General features: G+C 33.3%; 3 protein-coding genes across 5 annotated transcripts; 1 reads left to right on the forward strand and 2 right to left on the reverse strand.

Annotated features, from left to right (window-relative positions):
* LOC109347170 lies at positions 209–1,327 on the forward strand. The gene is made up of 2 exons (XM_019586892.1): positions 209–485; positions 768–1,327. The coding sequence occupies exons 1-2, from the start codon at positions 308–310 to the stop codon at positions 998–1,000; spliced, it is 411 nt and encodes a 136-aa protein (XP_019442437.1). The 5' UTR covers positions 209–307; the 3' UTR covers positions 1,001–1,327.
* LOC109347779 (phospholipase D alpha 1) lies at positions 7,351–11,419 on the reverse strand. 3 transcript variants are annotated; one of them, XM_019587836.1, is made up of 4 exons: positions 11,289–11,419; positions 10,931–11,041; positions 8,085–9,984; positions 7,351–7,952 (listed from the first exon to the last, which is right to left on the reverse strand). In XM_019587836.1, the coding sequence occupies exons 2-4, from the start codon at positions 11,030–11,032 to the stop codon at positions 7,519–7,521; spliced, it is 2,436 nt and encodes an 811-aa protein (XP_019443381.1). In that variant the 5' UTR covers positions 11,033–11,041; positions 11,289–11,419; the 3' UTR covers positions 7,351–7,518. The 3 variants fall into 3 exon arrangements, with proteins under 3 accessions (XP_019443381.1, XP_019443383.1, XP_019443382.1); XM_019587838.1 differs by having other exon boundaries at positions 11,363–11,381; XM_019587837.1 differs by lacking the exon at positions 11,289–11,419 and adding an exon at positions 11,166–11,279.
* On the reverse strand, positions 15,961–16,398 carry LOC109346993. The gene has a single exon (XM_019586733.1). It carries the CDS (start codon positions 16,396–16,398, stop codon positions 15,961–15,963), a length of 438 nt encoding a protein of 145 aa, XP_019442278.1.

Here is a 16,696-nt window from a genome sequence, read left to right on the forward strand (position 1 = left end):
CTTTCATTTTTTTTTTCTTTTTTCCTCGTACCAAGCAATACAACAATCTACTTTATTTCTATCATTTTTTCTTTCTCTCTTTTCTCTTTTCTTTCATTTTCTACTCTTCAACCAAACAAAAAGTAAGAGGATGAAAAACTCTAAGATACATCTTTTTCTGTTCAAGTCAAGTTCATTCGTTCACACTTTTCCATTCAATATTTATACGACTCTTCTCACTTCTTGCATATTCAACATAATAACTATTCCTTCTCTCTCTCTCTCTCTCTCTCTGATTCTTCTTACAAAAACAAAACAACGTTGTTCTATGTTCATGTCCATAGAACAAAACCACATGGCTTCTTCAATCTCAAACGGTATCGTTTTGACAACAGCTATGGTTGTTTCAACCACTGTTCTTTACTTTGCTTTCTCTAGGCAAAAGACTCATTCCCCTTCTTTTCAAATTTCCAACAAACAAATCTTACGCTCGTGTTTATACTCAGGTAAAAATCTTTTTCCCTCTATTTTTTAGCATTCTTTTACTTAATCCACCCCTGTATTTCTAAATTGCAGTTACGTTACATTTATTATAATTATAATTATCAAATATATATATAGTGTCATTATTCGATTTTTAGGAGCGATACTTGTTGGAAAAAGCGATCACGTACCTACCAAGAGGATTAGAGGATACCTTTGATATTATAAAAAACATGTATCTAGATATATTGTGGTTGCGTTGTATCTAGTTTTAATTTTTTTTTTATAATTTTATTTGTTTTCAGAGGAAAAGAGGAGGGGGAGGAAGAAAAATAAAAGGGTGAAATTTGCAGAAAATGTGAAAGTGAAGGAAAGAAGAGAGAGTGATAAGAAAATGAAGAAAGTAGAGAGAAATGAGAAGAGAGAATCATCAAGTAGAAATAGAAGCATGGAAATGAATGGAATGCCAGAAAATAGAGTGGCTTTATATAAAGGGATGTTAAGGGATAGAGGGAATAGAATAGCATTCTGTCATTGATCATCACCTTTGATTTCTTCATGTAAATTATGGGATAAGGATCTGCTGTCCCAGACTAATCCTATTATACCACGTCAGATAAAAAAATTGAATATTCATAACTTTATCAATTTTACTTTATTGTGATTGGTCAGGGACGTGGTTGAGGACAGCAGATCCCCATCCTAAATTCTGTGTTGCAATTTGGAACAGGGGAAAGCTTTTTTTTTTGTCATTATTTTCCCAACTTTTAATTTTTTTTCTTCCAATTATTTGTCTATATTAGTGATTTTTTTCTTACTTATTTGTATGATTTAGAAGTTAAATTGTACATTGTTTGTTAATTTTGATGTTCATCTTTGTTTAATATTTTATTAATTCACTTAAGTAGTGGAAAATTAATTATTACATAGAGGAAAATAGGATAATAAGAGAAAACATATTAATAAATATTATAGAAAGTAATACCATCTTTATATTTCTTAAAATACATGTTTTTAGAGTGTAACAAATAAATAGGAAAATATTATTGTTAGGGAACAAATTTTACACTGATACCATCATGAGATTGAATTGGTGCTTTTCTCATACCTATTTCATTAATATTTTAATTTTACTCTTGCTTTATGGGAGAAACCATTGAAAATGTAAGAAACTAACTCGACATTCATTTTTAACTTGGCTCGTTATTAAGTTTGATACATTTGGTTCATGAATCAAACAAGTTAAACTTAGACTAAAATTGGTGACGTTATATAAATGAGCTAAACTTGAACCATATATATTTTGACCCGTTAAGTTTATGGGTTAACTAGATTATATACATATATACATGAGACTACAAGAATAACTCGAGTGAGAATGAATCTCATATAAAATTATGAGAATAGTAAATATGGTCCATACTATCATGGATGATTAAAATTAAAAGTTATTTAATAGTCATGTATTTACCTTTTAATTTTGACAACTCAAATAAGATCCAATTATATATATTAATTGTATTAATTTCTCACATTAAAAATTGTTCTCACTTGAGTCACCTTTTATATATGACTGTAATATCTATGTATAGTGAGTGTAAATATTTTACATAGTCAATACGTCATTCATCGTTAATTTGAATTACTTTTCTTGAATAGACAATAATGATTAAATATGAATGACATGTGATATTGTGACAATCTTTAATACATAAACTTTAACCAATAACTAAATTTATTATTAAAACTCAAAATTTTTATCTACATGTATAAATATAGTTCTCAAACACCTTGTAATCCTTAAATTTATGAAAGTGACATATATTTGAGATCATTAATTTGCTCGAAAGTTCGTGAATTTTGATTGAGATAACTTAAACTGAAAAATAGTTTAATGTAGAACTCGACTCAAAACAATCCTTAATAAGTTGAACTAAATTGAATCAAGTTAAATTCGACTGACTTCCAAATACACATAATGAGATAAAATACAACTACAAAAGTAGTTACTTAGAACTAGAAAATGATGAATAAGAAGTGCATGTTAAATTATTTAAAAGTGTTATGAATTTGTGTTGTATAAGAGTAATTATAAGAGGAAAAAAATGTATGCATTAAAAATATGAGTTTTATACAATATCATTGCATCATTCATATCTAATTATTATTGACTCTTCAAAAAATAATCTAAATGGATGATAGATAATATATTGATTGTATATAAATTTTTACACCAAAAATATATAAACATTACACCCAAATGATATATTATCCTATGAAATTTGATTACAAAATTTTCAAGAAAGTAATATATATTATTTATAAATCAATTATTAATAAATATAATAAATATTTTGTGACACATACTACTTTTGTAATGTTGTCGAAATTTTTATACTAGGATTTAGAGGAAAATTTGTTTGAAAATATATAATTTTGGGTTGCATAATCCATATAGCCAAGTGTCACCTAACTAAGAAAAGACTATCAAGTTATTTGTTGTGTACTCGTTCCTGTGGAGGTGTTTTTGTGAAGAAAAAAGAAAACTAAATTTCATGTGGTTGTAAATACATGCTTTGTCCAACTCATGAGTTCTAAATTGGCAAACTTATTTTTTTTCTCTTAAGTATTTGGAAGAGTTTTATTTCTTCCAAATCTTCCCTATTAATCATTGCAAAATAAAATGAAAATGTTCGGCGTTAATTCTTAACGTAATTATTGAAAAAGGTCAAGCATAAAATATACACACATTATTACTTGATGGGGTGATTTTTTATATCATTTATAAATAAAAAAGTATTTCTTAAAATATTAATTTTATACATCATTCTAACCTTTCAATTTTTTTTAATATGTTAAAGACATCACTTTAAAATCATTTTACTAAAACGTTTTTTTATTAATTAATATTTAAATTGATGCACACGTTCAATGACATGTATTTCTAGTTGTTCATAACAACTTTATTTTATTTGCTAGGGTGAGTAACGGATTTTGAGCACTCCTTATGGATTCATAATAAAATTCCCTGCTTATAAATAAAGAAAGGACATATTAAATAAAAAATACTATATAACATTTTTATAATAATATCCACTATCATCGGTATTTAAGTGTTTTGTACGAGAGTATGATTGGATAACTTTATTCTTGGCACAATTATATAATTATGTAATTATTTAATTTAATAAACCAATAAAAAATAGGATCCGGTTATAATATATCAAATGAGATGACAGATATTGTCCCTTTCACATTACAATTCCTATGATTAATGCCATTTCATAACTTATCAATATCACTTGATTGGTCATGAAGCTTCATAGAAGCTTCTACATAATAATAATATATATATATATATATATATATATATCTTCTTACATCACCTTCTAAGAAGCTTCATGTTTCTCATTGCTTTACAAGTGTAGTCATGGTCAACTCATTATGCCTAATGCTTTCTTTGTTCATAGAAAAAAAGTAGACAATAAAAAATAGAAAGAAATAATTTTGGATACAGAGAAAATCGTCAGAAAATTTGTGGATTTTAATAGTTGTGTGGTATATAGAAAATACCATGAAAGAAAGTGAAGAAGAAAAAAAATTATTTATTCATGAAATGGGATCCACTCATTTTAAGAGTAAGTTTGGAAATTTTACTTTGCATCTTAGTTATCAATTCTAAGAGAATTCAATAATTCGAATTAGTGAGTAACTATAAGTAATTATATTTTCCTAGAATTGATGGTTAAGAAGTTGATAAACCGTGCAAATAGGTGTGAAAATATAACTTTGGTTGTCGCAAACAATTATAGAAAGTAGGAGGTTGTCGTATCTATAGAGAATTGCTAACTCAGTCTTTTAAGATCAAATTACTACTTTAAGCTAGTTTTCAAAAGGGTTTTCAATTGGTTGTTTTGGTTGAAAAGTTTTGAATAATAAAAGTGCTGAAATTCAGATGTGGGATTGACTCACTATTCACAGCAGTAAATTGACAAACAATCAAACAATAAAATAAGTACAATTTTGTATAACATTTGACCTCAAATACACTAAGAACTAATGTTTTAGTATACTTAGCGACTCATAAAATAAAACATAAACCTTAAACATAAGATTAATGATTATGACACACATCTATACCTCTATGTCTATGTCTATGTCTAGTAACTATGCAAATTAGTTGAGATTATTGCACACCCTCAATTGTATAAATCGCCAATGTTTTAGTCTATACTAACACTTTACTAAAAATAGATCTATGTCTAGTAACTAACTTGATAAAGTTATGATTTATGAACCATCAAATGTGCCTCTATTTAGTAACACACTTTCAAGTTTGACAGTTTTCAATGCAAATATGAATCTATTATAGTAAATATATGAGCAATGACATTCATTATGACAATTAAATATGCAACCACGTCTAGTTTTATGCATAAAAGGGTGAATTATTTGCTTTAGACTATCGAATCGAGATTTCGCCTCAAGGTTTTTTTTCTTCACAAAATTAGATTATGCATTTCGTCAAACACATGTTAAGCATTAAGAGTACAACAAGAGTAATTCATATAAAACATATAAATTTCATTCATAAATCAAATCCAAAATATATCAATAAATACATAAACCAGCCCCAACTAAGAAGCAATCTAATTACATATTTTCATACATAACTTTGATGAAAATGGAATTCAGAATTTGAGTTCATGGAGATGTGTCAATTTTTCTATGAACATCAACAATCCTCATTATTCCTACTTCCTAGCCATTACATCATCTTCTCAACAAGAGAGTACTTAGTTACTCATGTTCATACAACGCAAGCAAGATAAGATCAATGCTTAACTCATGGAATGATATAACCACTCATAAATGAGCATAGATTAACTCCTATAGTGCTTACACTTAGTTCTCACGATTTAAGTAAGATAAAATCTCTAAAAACTACGAAAATAAGTATTATAATTCAATATTACAAAGTGTATGTCATTCGGGTGGAGTTGGAAGTCCTTAAATAGTATTCAGATGTTGTTCCCGGCGCACCGTTTGTGTTGGGCGCACCTCCAGAGCAACGTTTCAGTGCACCAACTTGCGCTAGGTGCACCTCCATGCGCTCAGTGCACCACCCATTGCACTTGAGCATAATGATGTGCGCTGAGCGCATACAACATAATAGCAAATTGCTGGTTTTCACTACTATGTGCGCTGAGTGCGGAAACCTGTGCTTAGCGCAACGAGTTTTGCTTATTTCGATGATCCGATTGTTTACATTGAAGCCCATCAGTTAGGAACAATATATCATAATTTCAGCCCGAGCCAACGGTGAACGAATGAGTTATCATAATTTTACTCCGACATGTCATAGCTGAATTCATGTTTTTGTTCAACACTTATCCTTTTGCCATAATTCCTCTAGATTAAGCCTACACAATACTATAGAGGTGAGACTTAACCATTTAAACAAGTTAGTTCTAATCATGTATTTCACTAGTAAATAAATGTCCTTGAATTTGTTAAAATTTATAATCTCTATCTATAAGTCATTTTATATATATATATATATATATATAAAGGTAGGAGATTCACTTAGTCTAAAAGTAAGTTTAAAAAATGACTTATAGATAGACACCATATGCCACCACGTTCACATTGTAAGGAACAAATCAGAAATGGACCACAACATAACGTGTTTCGATGAACTTTTTGTGTTAGAGTCTCTCATTCATGAATGTCTTCAATTATATTAGGACATTGTTCAAAGGAAGGAAACGCCTTTAAGTATTATAAAAGTGGACTTTGGAATTGAGTTTTATTCCTTGTTTTGGACCAATCAGATATTGACTTAAAAATAAAAGGAAAATTATTAAAAACTAAGAGTAACATAATATTTTTATATTATTTATTAAAATTTGATTGACATGAGATAGAAAATAAGACACGACACTATTAGGGATAAGTAATCTCTCTATCAACAGTGTGGCTAACAAATTTGACCAACCAAACTTTGTCATATATTTTTAAAACATAATTGAGTTGTGACTTGTGAGTTGTTCATTATACTTCTTACATAGTTTTTCATTTTTGTTTTTATATATGGAATATTAGTATCAAGTGCCAAGAAAATGTTTAAAATTTGAAAAATAGAAATTATAAATTTAATAATTAAATTTTGTGTCACATAACTTTACAAACTCAACTTCCTGTTGTTGTTGCACGTCTCATAAAGGTGTATTACAGTTTGTGTGATTGTTTGAAAAATATAAAATTAAAAAAATTATAATTAAATATTTTTCTGACCAATCATAAATAGTGACACATGAAATAATATACTTTTTGGGACAGACAATATCTGCAAGTCCACCCATGTTGCATACATTTAAAATCTTAAAGTATGAAAATTAATGCATTTTCCTTGTTTCTGTTAACATTTTAAACGACTCTTACAACACTTTGATTCTTGAATACTAAGTGCCCCTTCTTGAATATTTATTTTTTCTATATTTAAAATATTTAAATTAATAAAATAGTAAATAACATATTAAAATAAGAGAAATTATATATCTTATGACCGTGTATGAGAAAAAATGTATGTATTAAATGTCATTGGATCATTATCATTTATATTTAATCATCATTAAATAAAACTAATCTGAATGAATGATGACTGTATAAATTCTTACACTAGCAGCACATTGCATATTAAATTAAGAGAAAAAATGTATCTTATAATCGTGTATGAAAAAAAATGTACATATTAAATATCATTTACCATTTATATTTAATCATCATTAAAAAATTAATCTGAGTGAATGATGTAGCAACTCTTAAGATAGTATCATTTATATTTAACATTATCATTAATACTTCTCATAGTAAGAAAAACAAAGATTAAGATGTAAGCAGTCACATTTTTTTATAAACTGAAGTACAAAATCAAACACCAGATAACTAAAATCAGCATTATTATTCTAAGTAACACAACTTCAAACAGCATCAGAAAACAAAGATTAAGAAGTAAACAGTCACATTTTTTTAGAACAAAAGTATAGAATCAAATTAAGTGGTAAGGATTGGTGGCATGTAGTCAACTTTGCCGCCGAGAATGCGAGCCTTGGTATCAGGGAAGAACTCAAATCCTGGCAATTCAGTGATATCACCTTCGCTGGCAACACCGATAGGATAGCGGAGCAGGTGGCCGGGAAGGTCACGCTCAAGTGACTCATTAGAGTAGAGATCCCAATACTTGTCAGCAATCTGGTTCACCTTACGAATACATTCTTCGTTTTCAGGGTTGTCGAAGGACTCGTGAAGCATGCCGAGGTGCTCATACCACAATGACATGCGGAAACCGTGAATCTGACCACGTGCAGGCTGCCTAGTAGCCAAGTGATACGGCTGATAAGCACCCATCGCGATCTCAGAGTCCCTAGCACCATCCATTGATCTCTGGTTGATGTTGGCAGATCCAACGATTATGTATTCATCATCAACTGCAATGAAAAGCAAATGTATGAAACTTTGATACTGATGATAAAAAAATGATCCTTATTTATGGTTTCGAAATGTAAACGATTTATAAGTAAGATTGATTTCATAAACTATGCTAGTTTTTTATGACTTACCTATCATCATCTTGGTATGAACATAAATCATGAAGCGCCGAGCTTCTTGGGCTCTTTGATAATCTGAATCCTCTTCTGGTTTTTCTGAAGGCTCATACTCACCTTGTTTCTTCACTTCACGATTACCGAGGCAGAAGAATGTCAAATAGTTCCTAGGATCTTCATCACTTCCCTTAGCCCTGAGTGCCTGAACAACATCCTTGTACATCATCTCGAGTGTTCTTCTTTGCCAGTCCAATATTGCCTGAACTGATGCACTTTCCGGGACACCCTCCGGCCACATCGGGACCACAACATACACTGTGAACCTTTCCCCAGCTTCAATCTTACTCACAATCTTAAGTGAAAGTTCCTTTGGGATTAAATGCAAAGCACCGATATCTTCCGGCTTAATATCTTCAGGAGCCCAGGCAAAGGAGCTTCCAAGGAAATACTGATTTTCAATATAGATGAAGTTCTTTGCACGCCGAATAGCATTAATATAAGCATCTTGAATACTCCGATCGATGATATTATCCTTACCACTAATCAATCCGGCTCTAGCAGCTTCTTCAGGAGTGTCTGGGAACCCAAAAGCAGCACCACCATCAATAGATCTAAATAACTGAACATTCCATGTCTCATGATCCTCGGGAAATGTTACTGCGGATGGGGGAATAAAGACATCTTCAAGCTCTCTCAGTGAAACGAGTAAATCCTTACCACCTTGTTTCCTCCATCTCTGCTCAAAGTTAAACAAAACATCCCATGCTATGGGTCCTTCAAGCCGAGAGTGGATGTCATGCCATGGTTCCCTAGGACCACCTTTTGTGATATCAGCACCCGGGAAGTTAGGCTGATGAAAATCATCATGGTGTACTGTGTCAAGGGTTCGGAAAAGTGAGTGGAAGGCTGTATCATATCTTCCATCACAGAGGTCAATACCTCCAACAAAACTCACAATTCTTCGCCTATCTGACGCTCCACTTGGCAACTCACTATCCACCACCACAATCTTCTGGTGATGAGTAAACATGGTAGAAATTTGTAAATCTTGAACAATGCTACCGCCATTATCAGGATTGCGGGGGCATAAAACACAGTGCACATCAGTGCCTTCGAAGAACTGCGCAGTTTCTTCATCATGAGTAGCCATCAATCCATCTTTTTTCAACAAATTCACCGATGTTCTATCATCCCAAACAAGCATCAGAACCCTGACGCCTTCACCTGCCTTTTTCTTGAGAAGCTCACCAAGTGTTACATCTCCCCCTTGCTTTGGCCTCCTAGAATCCCTTACCAAGGAAATCTCAGTATACACAGACCAGCCGGTAATGTATATCATGTGTTTTGCATTGGTGATTGCATCAAAAATATCCTCCCAACACCTATGAGGTTCATAATTCTTGCCTCCAGAAAGTGGTATTTTAGGAACAAAGTTATCAGGCACATGAGCATCTTGGTAAAGAGTAACCTTGCAACCTTGTCTCTGCGAGAAGAAAGTATAGGGAACTCCCGGAAATTTAGCACTTCTAATGCCCCGAGCCCAGTTGAGGTCTTTTCCGACATCAAAATATTGAAGCTTCACATGGATCTTTGAACCCTGTTGTATTGGATTTTTATCCTCGTCCAAGAGTTCAACCCATCTATCTATTTCCTCACCATCCAAAACCTCCCCAACAGGTACATATGCTCTTCCAATTAAAGAGGCTCCAATAGGATTATCATCTTTCACGGTGAATATAATGTTTGAAGCCGAGTGGCCACAGTAAATGTGAAAAGACTCGTACCATTTGGGATTATTCTCTTCATTTTCTATAATTCTGGTCCTTCCCACTCTTGCCTTCTCCAGATCAATGGTTGCATAGAGTTTAGTAACTCCTTTTCCAATACCGACTTTCTCCTCAATGTTCTGCTTGATCTGTAGTAGAATAATGCATAAGAAATTAACATAAAGTGAGTCCATAATAATGAATAAGGAAAACAAAAGATCAAAAGTGAAGCCATTGAATATTCTCTTTTCATCGTAGGCATATATGCATGTTAACATGTCCTAATAATCGACAATAACAATATGCCTAAACAGATAGGGAAATTAAAGGAATGGGAGCAAAGATCTATAATTGAATGAATTCGGCTTATGAAAAACAGTAACTAAAAACTTAAGGCAATGCAGCTCAGACTTAAAAAGAATCCATTAGGCTTTGGTAAGTAGAAAGTTAAGTCACTACATCAAAAACCGATAACTAAGGCTGCTGCGAAATCAGTTTAAATAAAACATAGCACATGGATAAAAAATGATAAAAAGGATTAAAAAAAAGTAGTGGTCATTGAGGTGAAAGACCAGTTGAATGAACACAATGTCAATATAAGTGATACAGATTAACAAAAGCTCTTCAATACCTGCAACTGTCATTTCCAGATAAAATTCAAACAAAAGATTATAAACAAATGGAAGTATTAGCAAGAACAGCTTATGGCTACAAAAGTTGAAAAAAATCAAACCAAATATTTCATTTAGAAATTCAGCACTAGCATGATTAAAAATGAATGGTGGATGATGAAACCATAGTGTATAAAACTCTTACACTGTGAGTGCATACATTTTTTTTTCTCAGAGAAGTATAACAACTTAGGAATCAAGCAATCATCATTTTAATATATAATCAAAAGAATCTCTGATCCTTTAAATTTTCAAATGAAGTAGGGTCCTCTTTATGCTTTAATAGAAATCACTAGACCATGATTCTTTTTCTTCAATTTAATAAACTTCAAATACATAAAAAACACACACATGTCAAAATCAGAAACATTACAACTCAGATTCAACATGGATCCAAATAGTAAAAGAACATAATTTTGATTACCTTGCTCAAAAAATTGCCACCACCACCACCACCCTCAGATTTGAGCCTATCCACCTCAAAGATGGTAGCATGTAGATTCCCATGAAGCAAAATTTGTGCCATCTATCTCACCTATAATGAAAAATTCACACAACCCCATTTTAAATCATATCAGATAAAGCAATAAAAACAGCTTAAAACACATGAAAATTTTACCAACAAAAAAACAATCTTGATATGATTATATATTATATACCACAGAAAGATTCAAACTTTATGAAATGAAAGAGTTAGATCGGATCAGAAGAGTGTAAAAATGAATTTTAGTGCATATGAAAGAAAAGGGTGTGGAAATTGAGAGAAGATGAAAGATACTAACTTGATCTGAGAATGTGAAGAAGAAGAGGAAAAGAGAGAAAGGGTAAGAGAGAGATCCGAGAAAGAAGCAGTAACTATGGTGAATTGAAGTGAGAGTGAGTGAGTTTCTCCTTTTAATAAGGGATGTAATAATAGCACATGCAATTTATATATTACTAAATCTCAGAATACACATCATCCTACAAATGATGGGACAAATTTTCTCCCCTTTAAATGTAAGGTCATTTCACATGATGACCAAAAAAATAATAGGTAAATTTTTTGGAGTGAAGATTGTTGGGAGGGGTAATTACACCCCTCAAAATATATCAGTTCTTTAACCAAAACTGAGGAGATACCTTGATAGTATAAAAACAAATACTCATACTAATCATTAATGAATAAACTATTACTTTATGATATTTGTTATTATTTTTTGGTACTATACTAAGTGTATTCTTAACTTATGTGTAAAGAATTGATCTTTTACAAAGCACGTGACTCACTCTTTTAATAAGTGTCGCTCTCAAGAATCAAACTCTTGAACTGTAAAGATTTAGCTTCCATGGATGAATGTGATTAAGCTTCCACAATAAAGGCAATGAATCAATCAAGAAAACTCAAACAAGAAGATAAAAATGAACTCTTCTTTATTGCTACTATCAATTAATGAATGAAAAACTTGAATGCAGAAGGAAAACCAGATTGCATTATATAGCAATCTGCAGAATAAAGAAAATAACAGAAATTTCCAAAAAAGGAAACTTAACTAAAAACAGAATTAATAGAAAATTAAAAAACTACTAAAAAAGGAAAGATTCAGTTTTCAAGTTGAGGTGTTTCTAGATCACTTGGATTTTGAGCTGGGCTTGTAGAATGAGTGTTCTCTTGCATTGGGCTTGAATCATGAGTGGTTTGTTTGGTAGTTTTAACACACCCCCGCAAACTTGGCATATGAATATCTATAATGCCAAGTTTGGAAATAATGCTTCGAAAAGGGGATGGAGACAAGGATTTAGTAAAAATATCATCTAGTTGAAGTGAAGTGTGTATTGGAAGAAGATGGATAGTATGATTTTGTAGGCGTTCTCGAACTACATGGCAATCAATGTCAATGTGCTTCGTTCTCTCATGAAAGACCGGGTTAGATGCTATGTGAAGAGCCAAATTATTGTCACAAAAGATGCTAACGGGTTTGTGGTGAGAAATGTTCAAGTCTCTGAACAAGAAGACGAGCCATTGTGCTTCACAAGCAGCCATGGCAAGTGCTCTATATTCTGCTTCGGAAGAAGATCTTGAAACAGTGTTTTGCTTTTTGCTTTTCCAAGAGACAAGAGCAGAGCATATGAAAAAGCACCAACCAGTTACAGATCTTCGAGTGTCAATGCAGGTTGCCCAATCTGAATCAGAGTATCCCTGAATATCGGATGTGTTGTTGCTTGGAAAGAAAATCCCTTGACCAGGAGAATTTTTAAGATATCTGAGAACTTGTGTGGCAACTTTGTAATGTGCATCAGTTGGAGCAGTAAGGTATTGGCTAAGGCATCCTACTGCATAGGATATGTCAGGTATGGTGTGAGTAAGGTAAAGCAATTTTCCCATGAGTCTTCTATAAGAGGTTATATCTGATAGAGGTGAGCCAGATTGAGAATGAAGAGGAGTGTTGTATGCCATTGGTGTAGAGGCTGGTTTTGCTCCAAGGAATCCTGTTTCTTGGAGAAGCTCCAAGGTGTATTTTCGTTGATATAGAGTAATTCCCTGTTTGGATCTAGCCACCTCCATGCCAAGGAAGAATTTTAACTCTCCTAGATCCTTGATGCTGAACTTGTTATGAAGGACAATCTTTGTGTGAATGATTTGATCAATACTAGTTCCTGTCAAGATCAAGTCATCAACATATACTAAGATAGCTGTAAAATCAGAGTTAGTGTAATGAATAAATAATGAATAATCAGAGGAGGATTTCACATAACCAAGTTGTAGCAAAATATTGGTGAGTTTGTCATGCCATTGTCTACTTGCTTGCTTGAGTCCATATATTGATTTTTGTAATTTGCATACAAGAGTTGGATCTGAAATGTTGAGCCCTGGTGGTGTCTTCATGTAAACAATTTCCTTAAGATCTCCATGTAGGAATGCTGTATTGATGTCTAGCTGGTGTAGGTGCCAATTGCGCATGGCTGCAAGGCACAAAATTACTCTTATGGTGGTCATTTTCACAATTGGGCTAAATGTTTCCATGTAGTCTACCCCTTCAGTTTGAGTGAAACCTTGGGCAACCAATCTAGCTTTGTACCTTTCTACTGACCCACCAGCATGATGTTTGGTTTTAAAAATCCATTTGCACCCTATGGCTTTCTTGTCTGGAGGTAGGTTGGTTAGGATCCAGGTGTGGTTTTTGGCCAAGGCATCTCATTCTGTATGAATGGCTTGTTTCCAGTGATCATGTTGCATAGCTTCTAGGTAATGTGTGGGAGTTTGGTTAGCTGATATGCACAAGGAGAAGTTCTTATGCCTAGAGGATAGGTTGTCATAAGTTAGAGTGTTACTAATAGGGTGTTGGATATGAGGGTCAGGTATGATGGATTGGTGGAGGAGGGTCAAGTGATAATCTCTTAGGTAAGTAGGGGGATTTCTAATTCTTTGAGGATGTCTAGTTGAATTGGGATTGTGCAATGTTTGATCTATTGGAGTAGGTTGATCAGTGATATTTGTGTTAGAGTCATTGGTTTGGGTTGAACTGGTTTCTGGTAAGGGATAGAAAAGGATGTCTGAGTTATGCACAGGGAGAATAGGATGAGTCTCACTATTAGCATCACTGCTGTTAAAGTTAGTTGCACAAAAGGGAAACACATGTTCAAAGAAAGCAATATTTCTAGAAATAAAAATCTCATTTGTGTTGAGATCCAGCATAATGGACCCTTTTGTCCCATGAGGGTAACCAAGGAATACACATTTCCTTGATCTAGGATCAAACTTCTTTCTGTTAGAGACTAGGGTAGATGCAAAACAGAGACAACCAAATACCTTTAAGTTGGTGATGTCTGGCAATATGCTATGTAATGCTTCAAAAGGAGATTTGTTAGATAGAAACATAGTAGGTTGTTTATTAATCAGATGTACAGAATGTGCTACAACAAAATTCCAATAGCAAAGAGGCAAGTTTGACTGAAATAAAAGGCATCTAACAACATCTATTATATGTTGGTGTTTCCTCTCAACTATGCCATTTTGTTGAGGGGTCTCAACACATGTTGTTTGGTGTTGTATGCCCTCTTTCATGTAGAATTCTTTCATTAAAAATTCTTGCCCATTATCAGTTCTGATTAGTTTGATTCCCTTATCAAATTGGTTTTTTGCATATTATACAAAAGTTTTAACCAAAATGGTAGCTTCACTTTTCTGTTTCATAAAATGTACCCACGTAAATCTAGTTTTGTCATCTACAATAGTCAAGAAATATTTGTGACCAAAGGTAGATGGGGTACCAATGGGTCCCCAAATGTCTATATGAACTAAATCAAACATAGATTGAGATTTAGAACTACTATCATTGAATGGTAGTTTCTTGTGTTTGGCTAAATGACAGATTTCACAAGGATCTAAAGACTTATTGCATTTAATAGATGGAAAAACAGATTGCATAATTGTCATTTTCTTGTGAGATAAGTGTCCTAATCTAGAATGCCAAACATTGCTGTCATCATAACCAGTGTACACATTAACATGATGTGATTCAAAGTTTTTCTTGCTGGATTATGTTAGCACATATAGACCTCCCTTCAGCTTAGCTGCACCAATCATCCTCAAGGAGTGAGGTTCCTGAATTTGACAATGATTGGTGTAAAAAGTCAAGGTGCAGGCTAAAGAGGTGGTGAGTTTTGAAATGGATATAAGATTGAAGTTAAAAGTAGGAACATGCAATACATATCATTAGAGAACACAATGGTTCCTGAGTGATGTGCTGTAACTTGCTCACCATTGGGTAAGGCAATCAAGAGAGGTTTGATTCTCTTAAAATTTTGATAAAGTGTAATGGAGTGACAGACATGGTCTGTGGCTCCTGTGTCAAGGACCCAGCAACTTGATGTGCTATTGTGAGTTAAGGAATTCAGGGATGTACCTGCGTTGGATGTTTTAAAAGAAGGCATAGATGTTGATAGGGAACTGACTTGGTTGGTTGTGTGTGATGTTTGCTTCATAGATTCCTGAATCATGTTCTTTAAGGCATTATGTTGAGCTGGTGTAAATAGACATATTGGATCAACCTTTTCTTCCTTGGTTCCATTCTGCCCAGTTTCTGTCAATGATTCATTCATTTGTGCATCTGTTCCTGAGTAGCAGTTGATGTTTGTGGAATTGGTGAAGTAACCAGGTGGAAAACCATGCTTCTTATAGCAAATGTCAACTGTATGTCCTGTCTTTTGGCAATAAGTACAGATTTTCTGTCCTCTTCCAAAAGATCCAAATCTTCCTTGGTTATTAGATCTTCCAGCCATAGGTCCTTTCATGCTTCTTGCCCTGCCTCTTGATCTGTTGTCATAATTGTTGCTTGATATATTTGCTGAGAATCCAGGTTCTTCAAAAGACATCTGTCTTTCTTGTTGGACAAGAATGGAAAATACCTTGCTGATAGGAGGCATAGGCTCCATAAGCATAATTTGCGATCTTACAAAGGAGAATTGCTCATTCAATCATCTAAGAGAGCAGATTATGTATTCATTCTCTCTGTATTTCTTTATGGTCGGTATGAGTGCACAATGACACTTTGTTTCACAATAACAGGGAGGAATTGGTATGTAGTTATCAAGTTGTTGCCATACACCTTTCATTTGTGTGTAGAATTTGTCAATGGATCCACTTCCTTGTTTGATGGAATGCATCTCCCCTATGAGTTCTGAAATCCTAAACATGTCACCTTGATGATATCTCTCCTTCAAGTCATTCCAAATTTCTTGAGCACTATCCATCCATAATACACTTTGTACTATGGATGGTTCTATTGAGTGACTTAGCCAAGAAACTACTAAGTTGTTGCATCTTTTCCAGGCAGCATACATTGGATCAAGGGCAGCAGGTTTGGTCAATGTTCCATTGATGAATTCCAGCTTGTTCTTTGTCTCTAAGGCCATGGTCATTGCTCTCGACCATGGATGGTAGTTCTCCCCATTCAACAGAGTGGAAACAAGTGCACTTCCTGGATTTTCGTTGGGGTGCAGGTAGTAAGGGTTTGATGGATCAAGAATTGGGTTGATAGTTTGGTTGGCTATTGTTGAGAAAGGAAGAAAGAAATGGTAAGAGTGAGGAAGAACAGAAAGATAGTTTGAGAAGGAGGAAGAGAGATAGTGGCGTAGCAGAGTCACCCTCTTGAGGGTGCTCTGATACCATGTAAAGATTTAGCTTCCATGGATGAATGTGATTAAGCTTCCA

This window comes from Lupinus angustifolius, chromosome LG05 (assembly GCF_001865875.1).
Source record: "Lupinus angustifolius cultivar Tanjil chromosome LG05, LupAngTanjil_v1.0, whole genome shotgun sequence".
NCBI lineage: Eukaryota > Viridiplantae > Streptophyta > Magnoliopsida > Fabales > Fabaceae > Lupinus > Lupinus angustifolius.